At 42.4% G+C, this 21,501-nt stretch overlaps 1 protein-coding gene across 1 annotated transcript in view; it reads left to right on the top strand.

The window, feature by feature from the left end:
* Positions 1–21,501, top strand: part of usp37 (ubiquitin specific peptidase 37) — a 63,899-nt gene continuing 42,398 nt past the window's right edge. Inside the window, exons 1-8 of the mRNA XM_056289082.1 lie at positions 1–138; positions 1,120–1,323; positions 1,603–1,753; positions 2,096–2,184; positions 2,271–2,401; positions 8,487–8,564; positions 11,271–11,359; positions 21,122–21,206. Of these exons, the coding sequence (XP_056145057.1) occupies positions 1,150–1,323; positions 1,603–1,753; positions 2,096–2,184; positions 2,271–2,401; positions 8,487–8,564; positions 11,271–11,359; positions 21,122–21,206 (797 nt within the window). The 5' untranslated portion in view covers positions 1–138; positions 1,120–1,149. The remainder of the gene's footprint in view (positions 139–1,119; positions 1,324–1,602; positions 1,754–2,095; positions 2,185–2,270; positions 2,402–8,486; positions 8,565–11,270; positions 11,360–21,121; positions 21,207–21,501) is intronic.

Below are 21,501 nucleotides of genomic sequence, written 5' to 3'. Positions count from 1 at the left end.
GCACGACGGTGCCATTCTGTCAACAACATCATACGGGTGTAAGGTGAATGCCGGCAAAATCAGCGCTCTGCACCCTGAGGTGTCAGGAAAACAATACTGTGATCTAAAAGTTTCGAAAAGAGCAAACACCATCGAAAGGTAGAAGAGCTGCGACGCTGCAATTCAATTTTGATAATGTGTTTTCACAGCCAAATGACAATCAGGCAAATTAGCCAGTTAGCTCGCTTGTTTGGCCTTTTCCACCCATTCAGCGCCGTTAGCTCACTGGTTAAATGAGTGGACATTACCCGCTCCTCCGACATAGCAATCAATCTGGCCTTGCTTAGCCACTTGTCTGACATTTCCTGAACAGCTTTGTGACTTCGTTTTAAGCTTGCTAGGGTGAATTGGCCGAATGGTAATGTGTTTGAGGTTAGTTGCGTTGTAAGCCAAATGCTTAGCTACATAAATGCGAGTTAGCGAGAAAAATAGATGAAAAAAAATCACCAAAACATAACGCTACGTGTTTTACGTGATCTGACTGTTAGCCGTTGCGAACATAAGTTCGCTGTTGCCGCTTGCCACTGACCGTAGTTGACCATGGCATGTAGTTGCCGTTAGCCGGCTAATATCGCTAGCTAACGGTGGTCACCAGCTCACAATGTGAAACATCATCATCAAGATCGTCTGTCTTGGAATTACTGCTCCCTTCTTTATAAATTAACGTGTGTAATGTATTCTGTTGCTATCCTAGGTTTTGTTTGCATATAAGCCAGTTTAACTTGTGTTCTTGCTTGCACTGTCAACTTGTGGTGCACAGAATATCGTGTTTTCGGTGCTCTTTAAGAAAGTCATGCTGGGAGCAGGATAAACGGTTCGGATTATGGATGGATGGATGGATGCTGGCCTGTGAATTAGTCCTAGTTAATTGAATCTAATCAATCAGTGCTGTTTACGCGTGCATTTGATGGCTATTCATACATTTATAATAAATGATATTGAGCAAAGCGTTATCTCTGCGTATATAAGCAATACGGTGAATAAAGTAGGATATAGCAAGGTGTTTCTTGTGCTATTTAGATGAATTGCGGCAGTTTGAATTTCCATAGCGTTTAGGATTACCTGGATTTCTTGTCCCAGGCTCCTAGTACGCCAACCGGATAGTAAGCCATGGCAGCCATAGTGCCCAAGCTTTCCAGCAGTGGTGCTGTCAGGATCCGCTTCAACAGCATTGAACTGGGCACCTCCAGATGGAAGGAAGGAACTTTTGAGATCCTAGAGAAGGACAACAAAATTAATCTCTGTATCAGATTCAACTGTGGTGGTCCTTCCAAAACCTTCCAGGTATTGTGTAGCAAGTGAAAGTGCACTCTTATTTATTATAAATATTATTTTATTTATTTTATTTTCAGCGCACATTTGAATAGATCATACTCATGAATGAAAAAATGACCGATCTTTTTTTTTTTTTACAAATTGCTATGTTTATGACTTATTTCAAATTATAAATCTTTACAAGCGACTGAGCTCAGTAGAACAAGAAATGGCTCTAATCTATAGAGCTGCAATAGTATTACAGAAATTAAGTTTTGTTTTGATCTTTCTTTTTCCACTTGTCCAAAGCTCAACCAGAATGTGAAGCACATTTCCCAAGGTATGAACCGGATCATGCTGACTCTGAAGGACAACAGTGCCATCACCCTAGATAAGTTGCCTCCTACTTTGGCTCAGAAGACCAAAGAATACCTGGAGAAGCTGAAGCATGGGAAGCAAAGTAACTACGAATTCCAGAAATTAGATTTTCATGACTTAAAGCAGGGTTTTGCTCAGTTTTTAGAAAGTTTTAGCAGTTGGCTGATAGGAGAAACACTTCTGAAAATGGGGACCACTGGCAATGATTAGAAAAATACACATTAATAGTTTTGGTTAAACACTACCCTAAAAGTTGCTCTAATTCATTGTCTATGTACTGTTACTGTGTCCCCCAAATACATAAGTTTTATAGTGGGCTTTTTTTTTTTTTTTTTGGGAGAGGTATATTCATGATTTCATATCAAACTGTTGGAGACTAGAAAAGATGTCTAAATTCCTAATACATATATATTTTTTTGTATAGTTTTGAAAACATCACATGGAAGTGCGAGTTTCAGTGTGCTTGGGAATCGAGCCATCAAAAATGACACTAGTCCGTCTGGGGAGAGACAGGTATCCAAAATAGTAAAGCTATATCGGCTTTCCATTTGTTGTGTTTACTTAATTTACATTCACTTAATCCTTACTCGTGTTCTCAGGCAACCAACATCTTCCAGTCAACCCCAAGGCGACAGAGTATGGATGGCAGGGAGGAAATGCCGCGAAAGCCTCTGGGCAGCCCCAGCAGAGCAGCCTCCACTCCCACTCGTACAGGGCTTTCTGAGAACAGGTATGCAGAGTCTTAGTTTGGCAGTGCACAGGTGACAAAATTGATCTGTGATTGCGATGCGAGTTGGAATGTAAGCATGAATACTGTGTTGCCCACATTTCCTCTCTGGTCACTGAAAATACATTTCTCTGGGTGAGAATGACATGCTAACTAACTAGGGATTGACTGATTATCAGATCCAATATTAAGCATTTTTACAATTATCAGATTCGTTATTTTTTTCTTTTTTCATCCAATAGCGATCAAATAAGTTAATTTAAAAATGCACTGGGGGTCATCCTCTGTGTGGAGTTTGCATTTTCTCCCCGTGTCTGCGTGGGTCTCCTCCGGGGGCTCCGGTTTCCTCCCACAGTCCAAAGACAAGTCGGTCAGGTGAATCGGCCATACTAAATTGTCCCTAGATATGTGTGTGTGTGTGTGTGTGTGTGTGTGTGTGTGTGTGGGCGGACCCTGTGTGATGGTCTCGCGGCCTTTCCAGGGTGTCTTCCTGCCTGCCGCCCAATAACTGCTGCAATAGGCTTCAGCATCCCTGCAACCCTGAGAGCAGGATAAGCGGTTCGGGTAATGGATGGATGGATGCTTTGGCTCTTATGCAACTCCCTCTTTCTGTCTGTAGTCACTTCTTTGTGGTCTCGAGCAATGTCCCGCCCACAGGACGATCTGATAGGTCACAGGTCACGAGTAATAGCCTATCAACATACACCACTGAAAATGCCCGAATAATGCACTTGGTTGCAGTGATATAAAGTTAACTATAACAAGATAATAGTTCATTTATGTGGCAATAGCGACCAACATTACTAATTACTATTTTAGCAACCATATTGCGAACGTAACAAACATTACTCGCCCATATGAGTTGGTGTTTTTACATGTTACTAGTGCAGTGAGTGGTGCAACATCAGCAGTAATGCGAATGTTGTACCGGACTGTTGTGATGAAGAAGGAGCTGAGCCGGAAGGCAAAGCTGTCAATTTACCAGTCAGTCTTCGTTCCAACCCTCACCTATGGTCATGAGCTTTGGGTAGTGACCGAAAGGGTGAGATCACAGATACAAGCGGCTGAAATGAGTTTCCTCCGTAGGGTGTCTGGGCTCAGCCTTAGAGATAGGGTGAGGAGCTTGGACATCTGGAGGGAGGTTGGAGTAGAGCCGCTGCTCCTTCGCGTCAAAAGGAGTCAGTTAAGGTGGTTCAGGCATCTGATTAGGATGCCTCATGGGCGCCTTCCTTTGGAGGTTTACCGGGCACGGCCAACTGGGAGGAGACCCCAGGGTAGACCCAGAACTTGCTGGAGGACTACATGTCCATTCTGGCCTGAGAACGCCTTGGGATTGATCCCCCAGGAGGAGCTGGAGGGCGTTGCTGGGGAGAGGGATATCTGGAGTTCCCTACTTAGCTTGCTGCCACCGCAAACCGACCCCGGAGAAGCGGCTGATGATGAATGAATGAAAAAATGAATGAACTAGTGCAGTGCCTGTTCATCCAAACTTCAAACTCGACACTCGAAGGAATATGGGTCTACTTCCCCCTTCGACCACAGAGTGGCACTGTTCGTGTTTCCACTTGTTGACGGGAAGTGAAGAAGCAGAAGGAATGCATCTTTACCCATGCTCAATAATCCACTTAAGGAAATCACAAAGTCGAATCCGTTCATCTGGACACAACGTCTGAGAGAAACATTTCTTGACTTCTTCAGTCTCAACTAACTGCAGGTATCCCCACCCTTATAAACAGCACAGTGGCATAACAACCGAAAACTGATCAGTTTCTTATGCAAATTACCATGACCATTAGCTAGCGTTAAATGACCATGTGTACTATTCACGGAGGGTTGGGGAATGGTCAATCGAACCGCTCACTAAAACAATTTCAAACTCAACACTGCACTTCCATGGGTCCTCAACTATACACCTAACAAGTGTGATGTCAATCGGATGAACGGTTGTGGAGCAAATCCTGTTCATTATAATATGGGATCGTCCTGTATTGGAAATTAAATGCTGCGTCCTGTATTGAATCTAAGTGATGCGATTTGTCCCATATTTTCTTACACATCATTTCATATATACACTAGGTCTTCAAAGTGCTGAGAGTAATTGGCAGTGCAAACTCATGTTTGCAGCGGCCTCACCCAGTACCGGTGTGGGAAGATGGCGACGCGAACTTATGTTTGCAGCAGCCTAACCTAATACCATCCATGCAGTGTCTTTGTCCATGTCTGCGTCTAAGTTGTCTTCGTTTGATGGCTGGGAGAACTGGCACTGGATTGGATGGAAGAGCTTGGCCAAGGGACCACAGCCCTGCGTGGAGCTGCGCCCAAAGAGGGAGCACCGAGGGCGGTCTGATGACGTGGAAGCGAGGCAGGCTAAGCTAACTGCTAGCCCATAGCCCATGCAGACCGGCAATTATAATAACACTGAGGGTGGTCTAGCAGCGGCCTCGCCTGGCATTGACTGTTTTTGGTGCCGTCGTGTGGAGTGCGGGGAGGTGTGTCGAGGGTGTCTGGCTGGGAGAGCTGGCGTTGGATATGCTGGGGGAGCCTGGTCTGCTTCATCCAGTAGGCCCAAGAACCACAGCCCTTTCCAGAGCTACGCCCGAAGAGGAAGCACTGAGGGCGATCTGACAGGATGCGGAAGCAGGGCAGGCTAAGCTAACTGCTAGTCCATGCAGACCGGCAGTTCCGACAGTCCTCCTGGCTGGCGTTCGCTCTCTTGGACAGTGGGAAAAAAATGTTTTTAATATGTTGGATATATGTGTTTTTGTAGTTTGGATATATGTGTTTTTGTCTTTGTATTGCACTGCTCTGGGCTGGGGGAAACGATATTTTGTTTCATTTCGTGTATGCAAGTAAATGAAATGACAAATGTTCCTGATTCCTGAATAACATCAAGTAAAACCTGTACAAGTAAAGTAAACCTGTACAAGTGGAGTGGAGAAGTTTAATTTCAGTGGTGAGTTACAGACCGACGAGCTCTGCGTGCTGTGAGATTGCACGTCAGCATCATGCTGTCATCATTGCCATGAGGCCTAACTCGGTGGTTGCCTTGTACAGTTAAAAATAGCACCCTCAGTCACTTGCAGTTGCTGATGGTTTCTCTTTTTTTGGGATGGACACAATGTTATGTTTGAGATGTTTCAATTTTGTTCGTGGCAAGCCAATCAGTATTACAAACCTCCAAAGTATGATACAAATATTTTTGTTACAATTGTAATTCAAAGTGTCTTTATGCATGCTCAATATTTTGCTCAATAAACGTGTCCAGATGAACTGATTCAACTTTCTGTGTAATTCTAAGTGGTTTTTTTTTTGTCTTTCAATAAAGCACTTCAAACTGTGCATATACCCATATTGGATTTCCAAAAAATCATTACGTCGGGGGGGGGGGGGGGGTAGGACTTGTGGCAGGGGGCAAGGAGCTTGGGGGGACTCTCTTTTTTTCTCCACATAGAAGGTGGCAACCCAAGTTCATTTGTTGATCCATAAATTGGCCAGCTGACTAGTAAAAAAAATTGATAGGCTATGTTATTTCCTGCTGCTGGGAGCTCCCTGCGCTTTGTTTTAAGATAATGAAAAGTTCTCTTTTAATTAAACATATCCTTAAAGGCTTTTTGACGAAGTTCTGCATCTTGACACCCAAGATTTTCATTTTTATCGCAAATGTATATCAGTTCCAAATGTTGGTTTACTGGTGTCCGTGATTGCTAATAATCAGTATCGCCTCCAAAAAAAACCATATCAGTCAGCCCCTAATGCTAAAACATGCTAAGACTTGCTCAATTTGAAAAAGAATTTTCTCCATAATGCAGGTTGATTTGATTGGCAAGCGATTCTGCACAGAACAAGAATACATTTTAAGAGAAGAAAACAAAGGAACTTGTGATTTGACCATTGGAATACTTATGTTAGTTTTTTTCCATTTATTTATTTGATTTTGAGCTAGCCTTAACTGTTAGTCTGTCTCATTTCGGATTCTTCCGTTAGTTCACAAATTGTACTACATGGAAGTGCACTATGTACTTACTTGGGTAGTGTGTAAATTTTGACAGGATAGATAGTGTTGTCTCAAATCAAACACGGCTGTTGTGCACTTACCAGAAATTATGATCGTCTCCTCCTCCTTCCTCCTCGGTAAATTGCAACTTGTCAGAGCATTATCGCAGAAGTTGTCACCCGCCAAAATATCTGCCAGCTTGTTGGCTCATTTGGCTTCAATTCAGTTTTATTAAAAATGAACGTGACCGTCATCTTTGAGAGCTTATGGAATGGATGGAATCTTCCAGTGGGAGTTGGCTGCAGGGGCTTTGCAGGGCAGTTGCTCTGGAGAACTCTCGGGTTTTGAATTAAAGGCCCGGCTAGGAATCTGCTGGTAGCCAACATCACCAAACAGGCAGAGGCAGCATCCCGGTGGATCTGGATAAAGTGGAATGAGTGGTGGCAGAACCAACCTGGTGACGGGTTAACTAGTATCATAGAGTTGAGTGGTGGGCAGCGGGGGTAGTACTAGGACGCTGGTTCTACCATCGAGCCCCCCCCCCCCGAGATGTCATAGGCTTAAATCGAGAAAACATCAAGTAAGGGGGGGGTGCCCATTTGAAAATCTGCCGAAGCCACTCAGCTCAGCCCAGTTTGGAGGAAGGTACCTTGAGGGAGAGAAAGAAAGAGAGCGCAATGCCACTGGCTCACAGATAGTGCCAGGGGCAAGTACCTGTAAAGATGAGCCAGTTGTGATAACGCTTATCGTATTTTGCATACATAATCTGCTTTTTACTTTTACTTGCTTGTGTGCGCCCCTTGTTTCACATGATGTGGAAGTTACACCTTGGGTGACAATCACGGTCAAATGTTGGGGATAATGTTCCGCTCGATTGCAATTGTTAGTGGGGGGAAAAAAATAACATCTATAATTCACATTTGTATGGTGCAGTGCTCACCGCAGCAATCGCAACAGCTTATTATTCAGCACTCTACAAACCCCTAAAACCAGTGTAAATTTTATAATTGTCTGAATTGCTGAACCTTTTTTTTATCATATGATTTATTTACCTGTTAACCCATGGCATATGTCTGTTGATGTTGTTGTTCAGTTTTGAAATGAATTAAAGAAAAGGGGAAAGTAGGAAACAGGAAAAAAATCACAACAGCTTCAACTTCCTCGGCTGCCATTTTCACAAGTTTGAAAATAGGTTGTGGTCCCTCCCCTTGCGCTATGTAGCCAAGATGGCAACCATTGAGGGTGAGAATTGTCCAGCATTTCACACTCAATTTTTTTACCGTTATGATTGTACCATCCAGGTATTCATAGTGCACTGCATGTTGCCATAATTGTCAGTGTGAACGCACTTATGCACTCAAAATAGCAAGTGTGTGTACAGAAGTACGTGATTTGAGACACAGTATTACTGTATGGAGAGGTGGGGGGAGCCATTGGTTCCTGGAAGAGGTTTTCCTTCTCAGTCCAACCACTGGAAATTTTACTGAACAATTAACTGCAAAAATATTAAACGCAGGAACATGGGAATCACCTGCGTAGTTAAGTGATACTATAGGGTCATTTCGGGCCATCCTTTCTAAAGATTTCAATTTATTTTATGAGAAATCCTGTTTTTTAGTCTGTTTGGTATGTCAAAAAACCACAATACCCATGAGCCTCAACGGCCATTACAATGGAGAATTGATTTAACGTCGATTCTCTGGAAGTCACCAGGCACTCCTCAGCTGAAGGAAAGCGGCAGAATGCACATCGATGCACTTCAGAACTGCGGTGGCAGTCATGAACAAATCAGTACATCATAGTTCTTGTAGAATTGATTAAAATTAGTTCTGAATTTTTTTATCTGAAGAGTTTAAGTTGCTACAAATGTTCACCGGTTGGGGCAACAGAATTTTAAGTTCAGTGATTGGACATTTATCAAATGCAGTGTACACCTGGACTCGTAATTCAATCATCTGTTATGTAAAATCTTAAATGTAGTTTTTCCCTTTTTTCAGCTGCAGAATATCATCCCAGCACTTTGACAGCAATCATCAGCTTGGCTTTTTGACAAACTGTTTCATCAGTCTCACAAAGCCTTTCTGCCTTTTTCAGGAGCGAGAAGAGGAAGAGACTCCTGAATTCTGACACCGATTTGTCTGAGGACTATCCCAAAGAAAACGACTCATCAAGGTAGAAAGAAGCAAACCCATCTCCCCCCTACATTTAGTCATAGTGGTGTTTGGTTTACATGCGTTTACCGCACTCTGACAATTATAGATGTTTATTTTTTGGAAATGTCAGAAGCTTATTGCCAACTTATACTGAATGTATTTCAGCAGCATGTGTACCTACAAGTAGCACTACTGTCAGAGCCAGTTTTAACAAGACTAGAATAAACCTAGTATATGGCTGGACTGGACTGGGAAGGTTGTGAGACCAGCTATGTTATATGGTTTGGAGACAGTGACACTGACAAAAAGACAGGAGCTGGAGGTGGCAGAGTTGAAGGTGCTAAGATTTTCACTGGGCGTGACGAAGAAGGACAGGATTAGGAATGATTATATTAAAGGGACTGCTCAAATTGTATGGTTTGGAGACAAAGCAAGAGAGGCAAGATTGAGATGGCTTGGACACGTGTGGAGGAGAGATGCTGGGTATATTGGGAGATGGATGCTGAATATGGAGCTGTCGGGGAAGAGGAAAAGAGGAAGGCCAAAGACAAGGTTTATGGATGTGGTGAAGGAAGACATGCAGGTGGCTGGTGTGACAGAGGAAGATGCAGAGGACAGGAAGAAATGGAAACAGCTGATCCGCTGTGGCAACCCCTCACAGGAGCAGCCGAAAGTAGTAGTAGTAGTAGTCATACTAGTAGTTAACTGAAGTAGCATGTCACATGACATGATTAAGCTATGTCCGAGTAAAAAAAAAAAGTTATAAATGTAGTTTAAATGCAGTTGGCAAGAACAATACTTCCCACTTATATCTTGGGATGTTTGATTTGAAAGAGAACTTAATTTAATTGTAATTATAACTATTCTGATTATCTGTTAACTCCCCCTGTTTTCATCCTTTTCTATCTGCAGATGTTTTGTTTTTCTAAGACTATTGACAGGTGAATTCATAAAGAATGGATTGCGGCTGCTGATAGCATCATGAATTGTGCATCAGTTGCAACCACTATATACCCCGTCTCAAGGTCCCATTCACAAAAGCTATTGTGTGACTGCTATTACAGTGCAAGCACCCCCATAAAGTTTTGCTGCCAAATGCAAATTGCCCTTGTTGTGAGTCTGTTTGCAATAATCCCTGTGGCAAACTAAATGGTGGCTTTGTGCCAAGAACACAGTAGGCAGGTTCAGTGTAATCCTTTGTCATCGAGTGTAGCAAGAATTGTTGCCCTGCTAACTTGTATCTGTGAATGATTTCACTTGCAGTTAAATCAAAAAGTGATATTCTCCTTCGAAATATCTGCTCATGAGCACGCCTGGCTACAATCACTGCCATGATCACTCAAGTCAGGGCATGACACCCCTTATAAATGCCCTACAGTTACCACCAACTCTCTGAAGATGCTAATAATTTTAACTAACTGTGTGGCTATTAGTGCTGGTGTTTGTGAATTGGAATTTTTTTTGTAATGAACCACTGCACGGTGGTGCAGTGGTTAGCGCGGTGGTTAGCGAGGTCGCCTCATAGCAAGAAGGTCCTGGTTCGAGCCCCAGGGTAGTCCAACCTTGGGGGTCATCGCGGGTCGTCCTTTGTGTGGAGTTTGCATGTTCTCCCCGTGTCTGCGTGGGTTTCCTCTGGGGGCTCCGGTTTCTTCCCACTGTCCAAAGACATGTAGGTATGTGAATCGGCCATACTAAATTGTCCCTCGGTATGAATGTGTGTGTGTATGTATGTCGGCCCTGTGTGATGGTCTGGCGGTCCGTCCAGGGAGTCTCCCCGCCTGCCACCCAGTGACTGCTGGGATAGACTCCAGCATCCCCACAACCCTGAGAGCAGGATAAGCGGTTCAGATAATAGATGGATGGATGAGACTCATTTGCATAGAAATAAAGCAGTTTTGCGCCAAATGTATGCATATTACCTAACATACATATGGAAATAGCACCGGAGCTCTGAGACTATTTGTTTGGCAGCGCAGTTAGGGGGACATTTCACCCCTTGCGGGTGCTTTGAAAATTTACACCTTTTCTTTTTGACTTATTTGTGCAGGTTTAGCGGCCGCAAAAGCCATGCAATCCTTTTACGAATTCCCCAGTGAGTGTCTTGTCAGTGATTATTTGTGTCAAACATGATCAGTCAGTCAGTCAGCGATGTTCGCGTTTGTAGGACTGGCCCGCTGGTCCAGTCCAGCCAAAAATTAGGAAAATTAGGTAGTATGATAATGAACTGATTGTGTAAATGTATAAGTTCTTCATGCAAGGGGCATCTGGATAGCGTGGCGGTCTATTCCATTGCCTACCAACATGGGGATCCCGGTTCGAATTCCCATGTTGCCTCTGGCTTGGTCAGGTGTCCCTACAGACACAATTGGCCGTGTCTGTGGTTGGGAAGCCAGATGTGGGTATGTGTCCTGGTCACTGCACTAGTGCCTCCTCTGGTTGGTCAGGATGTCTGCTTAGAGGGGAGGGGGAACTGGGGGGAATAGCGTGATCCTCCCCCGAGTTACGTCCCCCTGGCAAAACTCCTATCAATTGAAAAGAATCAGCTGGCGACTCACATGTATCGGAGGAAACGTGGTAGTCTGCAGCCCTCCACGGATCGGCAGAGGGGGTGGAGCAGCGACTGGGGATGGCTCGGAAGAGTGGGGTAATTGGAGAGGGGAAAAAAGGGTTCTTTATGCAGGTAATGTATGCTAAATGTATATCATTTTCTGTTTATTTTTCTTAGCAACAATAAGGCCACCTCAGACCCATCCAGAAAGTTTCTGCTTAACTGCAAAGAGAAGCTGAAGCAGGTAGAGGAGAACCGCAGCTCAGGTATGATCTCTTTCTACCAACCCTGTTCTGTATCAGCTGGCACTACAACAGCAATGGGATCTTAGAACTACTAATTATTGGTCTGTAGACACACTTGCATCAGTAAAATCCATCACTATCCAGGGCACCCAAGTTTCCCAGAGCTGGCTCATGTTAAGCTTTGTAGATTTCTATATCTGCATTCTGCAGATGGCTTTAAGTTTGTATAGTCAAAACAGTGGAATGGTTTTGTAGTAGCATAGATGTAGTGGGTTTTTTTTGGTTTTTTTTATCAAGTCCTTATTTACTTTTTTACTTTTTATTCCCCAACATTCACCTCTTTTACTTAGTGGCTACAATTATTGAATTTCTCTACTGACTGAACTGGTTCACCTTTGTTAAAGGAAAATTCTTGCCTTTTTATGATCCGGGTCTTATTTTCAAGGTTTTCGCCCTTATGCATGTTGGATATGGTTTTGGACACAGGAGCATCGCTAGACACAGCTTTACAAATGGTTTCTCATGGGCTAACCAAACATAAGCCTTAAAGAGTAACTAAAACACAGACCATTTTAGTGAATTTGCTGACATCTGCAAATTAAAAACCATGTAAAGGTTTAAAACATGCCACGCTGGTTCTGAGTTTACAAAAGAAAAATATTAATACAAATGAACATGTACAGAAGACCAAAAAAAAAAACCCCACAAGAACCAAAACAGCACAGATTAAACAAAAGCAGAGCAGCAGCATCTCTGCAGCATTCATAATATTAATGATTATCTTATCTGTCTCTTATAAGTTCATCAGCACATCATCAGTCCTTGAAGGAGTCACCAAATGACTCATTCTCCAGATCAAAGATAAGTTCCCTAGCACAGGGGTGGGCAATCTTATCCAGAAAGGGCTGGTGTGGGTGCAGGTTTTTGTTCCAACCAAGCAGTTACACACCTGAGCCCACTAATCAACCAGTAGCATCTTTGTTGAGGAACTTGATTAGGAGACACAGGTGTGTAACTGCTTGGTTGGAACAAAAACCTTCACCCACAGTGGCCCTTCTAGATAAGATTGCCCACCCCTGCAGCCTGTTAGAAATGCTGGGTCAGGGATCTTGGATAAACACTCCTATCCCCCAAGAGGCAAAGTTGAATTTATTCTGGCACAGGTATACCTAGCCACTCCTGAACTGTTTTAATTATCTCTCCAAAAAGGTAGAACTAGAATTATTTCCTAGTAAACCCGTTTTATACAGGTGTAAAATAGTATTGATGAATTATCTCGTGTAAATGTTCCCTAAGCTTCTCTTGTAAACCAGCCTGCCCTGGAAGTTATCTTTGCCTAATATTCCTTATCAATGATCAAATTCAAATCTTTTTGCCAGATGAGCCTGAGGTTCTCACAATTGCCTTATATTGCATTAGCAGTCGTAGAAAAGGTTGAAGCTGAATGATTATTTTCAGGTAATTTAAGATAGAGCTGTATCATATTATCCTCCCCAGGCAATTGCTTAAATACATTCCCCAAATGACTTCTTCTTTGCAAATATCTCCATAAGTCTGATTTATCTTTTAGGTTGAACTGCGCACTGAATTCTTGTTAAGATTTGAATGTTTTATCAGTGACCATCCATCCATCCATTATCCTGCTCTCAGTGTTGCGGGGATGCTTGAGCCTATCCCAGCAGTCTTTGGGCGGCAGGTGGGGAGACACCCTGGACAGGCCATCACAGGCTCTTATCAGTGACCAGATCAGCTATATGTTTTAATCCACTAGACAACCAGAAGTGGCAAAAAAACAAAACAAATCACTTTTTTCCCCCACTATTATTTCTGGGTTATTCCAAGGTGAAGAATATACCTGCTTATATTGTGAAATCTTTAATAATTTGTGACATTAAGCCCAGACATTTTTTTGCTTGTTGTTAAATTGGAATAGTCTCTTTGCTCCCAGGCTTATTCAGAGATGGATTTTTTTGTGATAGAGCCTCAATTGGACTCAAGGGGGTAGTAAGTTCTTGTTCTATTCCTGTCCACCCTAGGTGATTACTCTCATTAATCAAGTGTTTCACCAATTTAGCCAGTTCAAAGCCAATACTATACAGCTCTACATTGAGCAGGGAAAGCCCACCGTTGTTGTATAAAGTACTTGTAAATTAATGCTTGGTTTCTTCCCATTCCATAAAGAATCTTTAATAATTTGGTTATATTGTTTGAGAAATTCGCCAGGTATTGTTATTGGTATCGTCGTTAACAGGTAGTTAAAGTGTGGGGCAATCACTATTTTTTTAATGGTGTTACTCTTGTCCCAACAAGTTAGATTGAGTGCCCTCCAATTCTCTAGACTTTTCTTTATCTTTGTATGGAGGGGAGTCACATTAATATGTATTATGTATGCAATATCGGTGCACAATTTCACCCCTAAATACTTCATACCAGATGAGATCCACTTAAATTGGCCAGCCGTAACCATAGCTGAATGACATACCTTGGGTACAGGTATAGCCTCTGATTTGTGCCAGTTGACGTTGTAGGTGGAAATCTGACAAAAATGTTTCAATTATATCAAGAAGAGCCTGGGTAGAGGATGCCAGATCTAAAACCTGGCAAAGAATGTCATCATATAGAAAAAGTTTTTATGTTCTCTCCATGTGCCTATACTCCCTTAACACTAGAATGGACCAAGGGTATCATTTTGACGGTTTTGGATTTTCAAAGTTTAATAACTTTGTGAAAGAAAAAAAAAAGATACAGACCTGCCACTCCCCGAGTGCTCCTAAAATTGCATATATTTGCATTAAAATTAGTTTTAGATCAATTGCACAAAAAAGTTATGATAAGATCTACCTGAAATGACCATGAGCTGTCAAAGTGTCGGCTCATAATTTGTGTGTCATCGTGCGCGTCATGTCACTATTTATAACGTGTGTTGGTCGCGTCATTTCCTTCGCGAAGTTAATTGCTCTGTCCTAGGAACACATTAGCATTCTCCAGTGCAGAGTAATAGTCTATACTTGATTTTTGATTATTGCCAACATGTCTGGGTACAGCCGCCATTTCAGATGCACCATGACTATCACTGAGGCATTCCAGTATTTACAGGCGTTGGACAGCAGTGATTTTAAATTGTTTGAAAAATAGTATTAAAGTTGTTAAAATGTTAATTTTGGTGTCATTAATTTCTTAACAGACATACTAACATATGCAATGCATTATTATCTCAATTGGGTATTTATCTTGACAGAATATAGAGTTTAAAAACCACCGGTCATTTTGACCACCTATGGTCGTTCTAGTAGTTTTTAAGTGCCGGTCGTTGTTTCGGACTCTTTGAATGGTTATTTTCAGTACTTTTTTTTACGTTTCACATTTTATAGGCCTTGTTACATTTGTTAGATTAGCAATATGTGTTTTCCATTTTGTTTTTCAGGTAATATTTCCACTTTTTCTATTTTGCTACTCAAGTTCGACCATGTCTGACATTTAAATTGTTTAAAAATAGTATTATAGTTGTTAAAATTTTAATTTTGGTGTCATTCGTTTCCTAACAGACATACTAACATATGCAATGCATTAATATCTCAATTGGGTATTTATCTTGACAGAATATAGAGTTTAAAAAACCAGCGGTCATTTTGACCGCCCGTGGCCGTTTTAGGTAGGAGTGAAATCCCTGTCATTCTAGTGTTAATTCTTGCCTCTTTTCTTATAACTGTTGCCAATGGTTCGATAAGTAATGTAAGTAGAAGAGGAGAAAGAGGACCCCCCTTCTTTGTGCCTCTAAACAGCTAAAAAATGGGAAAACAGACCATTTGTGACAACGGCTGCACTAGGTTTCACATAAATTTACTTAACCCAGTTAAGAAACCCCATCCAAAATCCAAACCTTTCTAAGACAGAATAATAAATTTAAAAAAAACTCCCCTTAACCCTATCAAATGCCCTTGGTTTCAAGTGAAGAGGCAGCAACTGGTGTATCATTATCATGATTTAACCACATGAAGTGAAGTAGTTGTCTAAGATTGTCAAAAGAAGACATCCCCTTAATAAAACCCACATGATCTGAGAGGATAATTGTTGATAAGATATTCTCTAGCCTCATAAACAGAACTTTAGTAAGCACCTTACTGTCCACATTCACTAAGCTAATCAGTCTGAAGCTACCAGGGTCCAATGAATTCTTGTCTTTTTTTAAAGATCAGCGAAATGAGAGCATCATTGAAAGTGCCGGGGAGGCATCCCAGAGTACTTGCTTCACTATAAATGTTTAAGATAGGTTCTAATACATTGATGTTATTTTTATAATATTCAATTGGGAAGCCATCTAATGCTAGAGATTTCCCTGTTTTCTTAGACTGAATGGTAGCCCTAACCTCTGATTCAGTGGTTGGTGCATCAATCTCCTTTGCTTGTTATGAAGAAAGCTGAGGAAGTTCAATCATAGAAAAGAACGTTTTTTATTTTGCTTGTGTTTGTCTCTGTATCTGAAGAGTAGAGATTTAAATAAAACCTTTGAAATGTTCGATTAATCTCACATGACTTAAAGAGTACTTCTCCCTCTTCATTTTTAATTACTTGGCTGATATGATCAGCGTCTTGTTGCTTTACTTGCCTGGCCAATAACTTACTAGCTTTATCCCCATTCTCAAAGAAATTTGTCTTTGCCCTAAAGAGGTCATGTTCCGCATTTTTATTATAAATCTAATTTTCAATAAAAAAAATCTAATTTTAATTTAAAAACTTCCTTTAACAACATGTCACTATAGTTAAGTGACAGCTTTTTCTTTTTTTTCTTTTGATTTTTGACCCCCCCCCCTTTTTTTTTTCTTCCCCCAATTGTCTACTACTACTACTTTTGGCTGCTCCCGTTAGGGGTCGCCACAGCAACTCATCCGTTTCCATTTCTTCCTGTCCTCTGCATCTTCCTCTGTCACACCAGCCACCTGCATGTCTTCCCTCACCACATCCATAAACCTCCTCTTTGGCCTTCCTCTTTTCCTCTTCCCTGGCAGCTCCATATTCAGCATCCTTCTCCCAATATATACCCAGCATCTCTCCTCCACACATGTCCAAACCATCTCAATCTTGCCTCTCTTGCTTTGTCTCCAAACTGTCCAACCTGAGCTGTCCCTCTAATATAATCATTCCTAATCGTGTCCTTCTTCGTCACTCCCAGTGAAAATCTTAGCATCTTCAACTCTGCCACCTCCAGCTCCGCCTCCTGTCTTCGTCAGTGCCACTGTCTCCAAACCATATAACATAGGGGGTCTCACAACCATCTCGTAAACCTTCCCTTTAACTCTTGCTGGTACCCTTCTGTCGCAAATCACTCCTGACACTCTTCTCCACCCACTCCACCCTGCCGGCACTCTCTTCTTCACCTCTCTCCTGCACTCCTCGTTACTTTGGACAGTTGACCCCAAGTATTTACTCATATGCCTTCACCACCTCTACTCCTTGCATCCTCACCATTCCGCTGTCCTTCCTCTCATTCGTGCGTGTGTATTCTGCCTTGCGCCTACTGATGTTCATTCTTCTTCTCTCCAGTGCATACCTCCACCTCTCAGGCTCTCCTCAACCTGCACCCTACTCTCGCTACATATCACAATATCATCCGCGAACATCATCGTCCACAGAGACTCCTGCCTGATCTTGTCCGTCAACCTGTCCGTCATCATTGCAAACGAGAAAGGGCTCAGAGCCGATCCTTGATGTAATCCCACCTCCACCTTGAACCCATCTGTCATTCCAACCGCACACCTCACCATAGTCACACTTCCTTCATACATATCCTGCACCACTCCTACATACTTCTCTGCAACTCCCGACTTCCTCATACAATACCGCACCTCCTCTCTCGGCACCATGTTGTATGCTTTCTCTAAATCTACAAAGACACAATGTAACTCCTTCTGGCCTTCTCTATACTTCTCAATCAACATTCTCAAAGCAAACATCGCATCTGTGGTGCTCTTTGGTGGCATGAAACCATACTGCTGCTCGCTAATCATCACCTCCTCTTAACCTAGCTTCTATTACTCTTTCCCATATCTTCATGCTGTGGCTGATCAACTTTATACCTCTGTAGTTGCTACAGTTCTGCACATCGCCCTTATTCTTGAAAATTGGTAGCAGTATGCTTCTTCTCCACTCCTCAGGCATCTTCTCACTTTCCAAGATTGTGTTAAAACATCCAGTTAAAAACGCCATTGCCATCTCTCCTAAACATCTCCATGCCTCCACAGGTATGTCATCAGGACCAACTGCCTTTCCACTCTTCATCCTCTTCATAGTTGCCATCACTTCCTCCTTGCTAATCCACTGCACTTCCTAATTCACTATCCCTACATCATCCAACCTTCTCTCTCTCTCTCATTTTCTTCATTCATCAGCCCCTCAAAGTACTCCTTCCACCTTCTCAGCACACTCTCCTCGCTTGTCAGCACATTTCCATCTCTAGCCTTGATCGCCCTAACTTGCTGCACATCCTTCGCAGCTCGGTCCCTCTGTCTAGCCAATCGGTACAAGTCCTTTTCTCCTTCCTTAGTGTCTAACCTGTCATACAACTCACCATATGCCTTTTCCTTTGCCTTTGCCACCGCTCTCGTTGCTTTAAGCTGTGTCTCCTTGTACTCCTTTCTACTTTCTTCATCTCTCTGACTATCCCACTTCTTTGCCAACCTCTTCCTCTGTATAATTTGCTGTACTTCCTCATTCCACCACCAAGTCTCCTTGTCTTCCTTCCTCTGTCCTGATGACACACCAAGTACCTTCCTAGCTGTCTCCCTCACTATTTCTGCAGTGCCTGCCCAGCCATCCGGCAACTCGTCACTACTACCCAGTACCTGTCTTAACTCCTCCCTGAACTCCACACAACAGTCTTCCTTCTTCAACTTCCACCATTTGATCTTCAGCTCTGCCTTCACTCGCTTCCTCTTCTTGGTCTCCAAAGTCATCCTACAGACCACCATCCGATGCCGCCTAGCTACGTTCTCCCCTGTCACCACCTTGCAGTCTTCAATCCCTTTTAGATTGTGCCTTCTACATAAAATATAGTCCAACTGTGTGCACTTTCCTCCACCCTTGTATATCACCCTGCGTTCCTCCCTCTTGAAATATTTTCTCTCCAATTGTATTCAACCAATTACCCCACTCTTCCGAGCCGTCACGGTCACTGCTGCACCCCCTCTGCCGATCTGGGGAGGGCTGCAGACTACCACATGCCTCCTCCGATACATATGGAGTCACCAGCCACTTCTTTTCACCTGACAGTGAGGAGTTTCACCGGGGGCACGTAGCGCATGGAAGGATCACGCTATTCCCCCCAGTTCCCCCTCCCCCCTGAACAGACATCCCGACCAACCAGAGGAGGCGCTAATGCAGCGACCAGGACACATACCCACACCTGGCTTCCCATCCGCAGACACAGCCAATTGTGTCTGTAGGGACGCCCAACCAAGCTGGAGGTAAACCACCGATCCCCATGTTGGTAGGCAGTGGAAAAGACCGTCACGCCACCCAGACACCCCCTTTTTCTTTTCTTTTGAGTTGGGATTCTAACAATATCTCTTAATCACTTTTGTATTTTTTTTCCTCTAATATGCAACAATTTTACTTATAATCAAAGCTTTAGATGTATCCCAGACAGTGCTGATTTTCTCAGTGGACCCAATGTTTATCCGGAAGAAGAACTTAACGTTTTCCTCTAACATTTCTTTAAACACTGGATCTTGGAAAAAGGTGTCACATCTCCATCTCCATTTCTTCTCCCGTTCGCACCATGGTAGAAGAGTTTGAACCCACTTCCAATGCTGCTGGCCTCACTCCCCTTCCACCTGGTCTCTTGAACACACAGTATATCTACCTTCCTTCTCCATCAGCCAGCTCTCTCCCTTGACCAGTCATAGGGCTAACAGCCAAAGTTTCCACTCTGACCTCCACACTCATCCTACTCTTCCTCTTCTCTCACTGCCTCCTGATATGCCTTCCCCCTCTCCTTCTCCTACGTCCAACAGTAGCATAGTTTCCACTGGCACCCTGCTGGCCATCACTAGTCTGTTTCCGACAGGTCTTTACCCAGTGTTTCGGATACGATGGCTGTAAGAAATTTCCCTTGGATTACCATTTTCAGAGTGCTCTTTCACACTAATGAGGTGAAGATTGAGACGTCTTTCTGTTCTCAATGTCCTGCACCACCCTCTTTTTTTTTCTTTTTTTTTTGGCTCCCTTTTTAACTTCTTTATCAAGCCATGCATTATCTTCTTCCAAATCCATAATTTGCATATCTGCTTGTTCGAATTTGTTGTTGATATTAGCAACATCTGTCTCCAAAAAAAAAAGGATCTTGAAGTAAATAAGAATATTTATAGGCTAGTTAAACACAATAAATAGTACAGTAGTAAACACAGTAAAACGATCAGATAAAAAATTGTACAATAGTAAGTACAATAGTAAATACAAAAAAATCAGATAAAAAGTCACTGGAACATTTAGTTGTCAAATTACAGAGGGAATGATAAATAGAATAATGGTTATTTTTACAAGCAAATAAAGCATAACGACGCCCTGGTGGCGACAGAGAAAATTCATTTGTGATATTGGGCTATACAAGTAAACTTGACTTGCAAGAACATTTCCAGAAGGAGCCAAAATACTTGCTGATTTCTGGGGGATTTGTTGGTTGCAAAAAGTATTCAGATCTTTGCTTCATTCCGGTGAGCTTAGAACAGATGTTAACAGTGATGTTCAGGCTATTTCTGTTTTTTACCATGTGGTTGTGAAACCAGCATATAAAAGAAAAATTCAGGAGACTCTCAGAAGGTTGATAAAAGTGGATTGACAGAAAAAGAATTTAGTGTACGGAGAAGGTGAATTCTTTGTTGCCCCCATTTCACAATAGCTTCAGAGTTCACATCAAATTTAAGGTGATCATTGATAGTCCCCAAATATTTGTATGGTGTAACCATTTTCATAATTTCATTATGTATGATGCACACTCTGGGTGCAAATCTGTTGCATCTAAAATCAATAATCAGTTCCTTGGTTTTAGAAACATTTAAGTCCTAGATGTTATCACACCAAGACATAAAGTCAATGAGAGCATTCCCGTGATTTGATTTTGAACCTCGGAGAAGGGTCAGCAACGCATTGTCGTCAGAAAATTGGACCACATAGTTGCCCTCCTGAGTGCTCCTGCATCCATCAGTGTACATAATAAAAAGTAAGGGTGAAAGGACGCATCCTTGTGGTAGAGCCTGTGGACATAGGTACAGAGTCTGAGAGACAGCCATTTACAGACACCCTCTGCTGTCTGTCAGTCAAGATATTCATGATCCATAATACAAGCTGGTGAGGCAAATTAAAATCAAATAGCAACCTATCTATTAAAACATGCGGCTGCATTGTATTGAATGCCGATGAAAAGTCAGCAAACAAAGGGCTTGTGCCTTTTCTAAGTGCTTATATAGGTTATTGATTATAAAAAAAACTTTGCATCCTCCACACCTCTCCCTGCCTGGTAAGCAAATTGCAGTGGGAGAGTTTTCCATCCACATTTAACAAAACAAGGTTTTTAACAATTTTGTCAAAAGATTTTCATTATTGAGCTTCGTGCGACTGGTCTAAAATTATTAAGTTGCCTACAATTGGTGTTCTTTGAGACAGTTTTCACATTAGTAGATTTCCAGATTGCAGGGATTTGGTTACAATCAAGTTCATGCCTGTACCCGCAATTTCCTGGTCTATTTATTAAAATACTTTTTAAAATCTCCTTTCATTCACTTCCACTAGTCTCAACTCCTCTCCAGCCAACATCATTTTATGGCAGCCGATCTATGACTAAAGACTACAGCCAGAGCCATTCTTTCTTAGATAGGTGAGTATCCCTCAAAGTTATTCAGACATATGCTCATTCATCCATTCATTATCCAAATGTTTATCCTGCTCTCAGGGTCGCTGATGGGGAAAATCTAGCAGTAATTGAAAAGGTAAAGATGGGGGAATGAAAGAAAGTCTTTTCTCACCCGAATTTGAGATGGGTGCAAAAGTTATTTGCTGCCTGGCTTAATGTAATCAGCATTGTTAGGAAACGAGAGCACAAAATGAATTGCATCAGGCCAGAACTCCGCAGTCTACACCCATCTACAGGCCAGCGGCCACTCTTTCAAGGA

The sequence above is a fragment of the Lampris incognitus genome, chromosome 11, assembly GCF_029633865.1.
Source record: "Lampris incognitus isolate fLamInc1 chromosome 11, fLamInc1.hap2, whole genome shotgun sequence".
NCBI lineage: Eukaryota > Metazoa > Chordata > Actinopteri > Lampriformes > Lampridae > Lampris > Lampris incognitus.
This window is presented reverse-complemented; position numbering and strand designations above follow the sequence as displayed.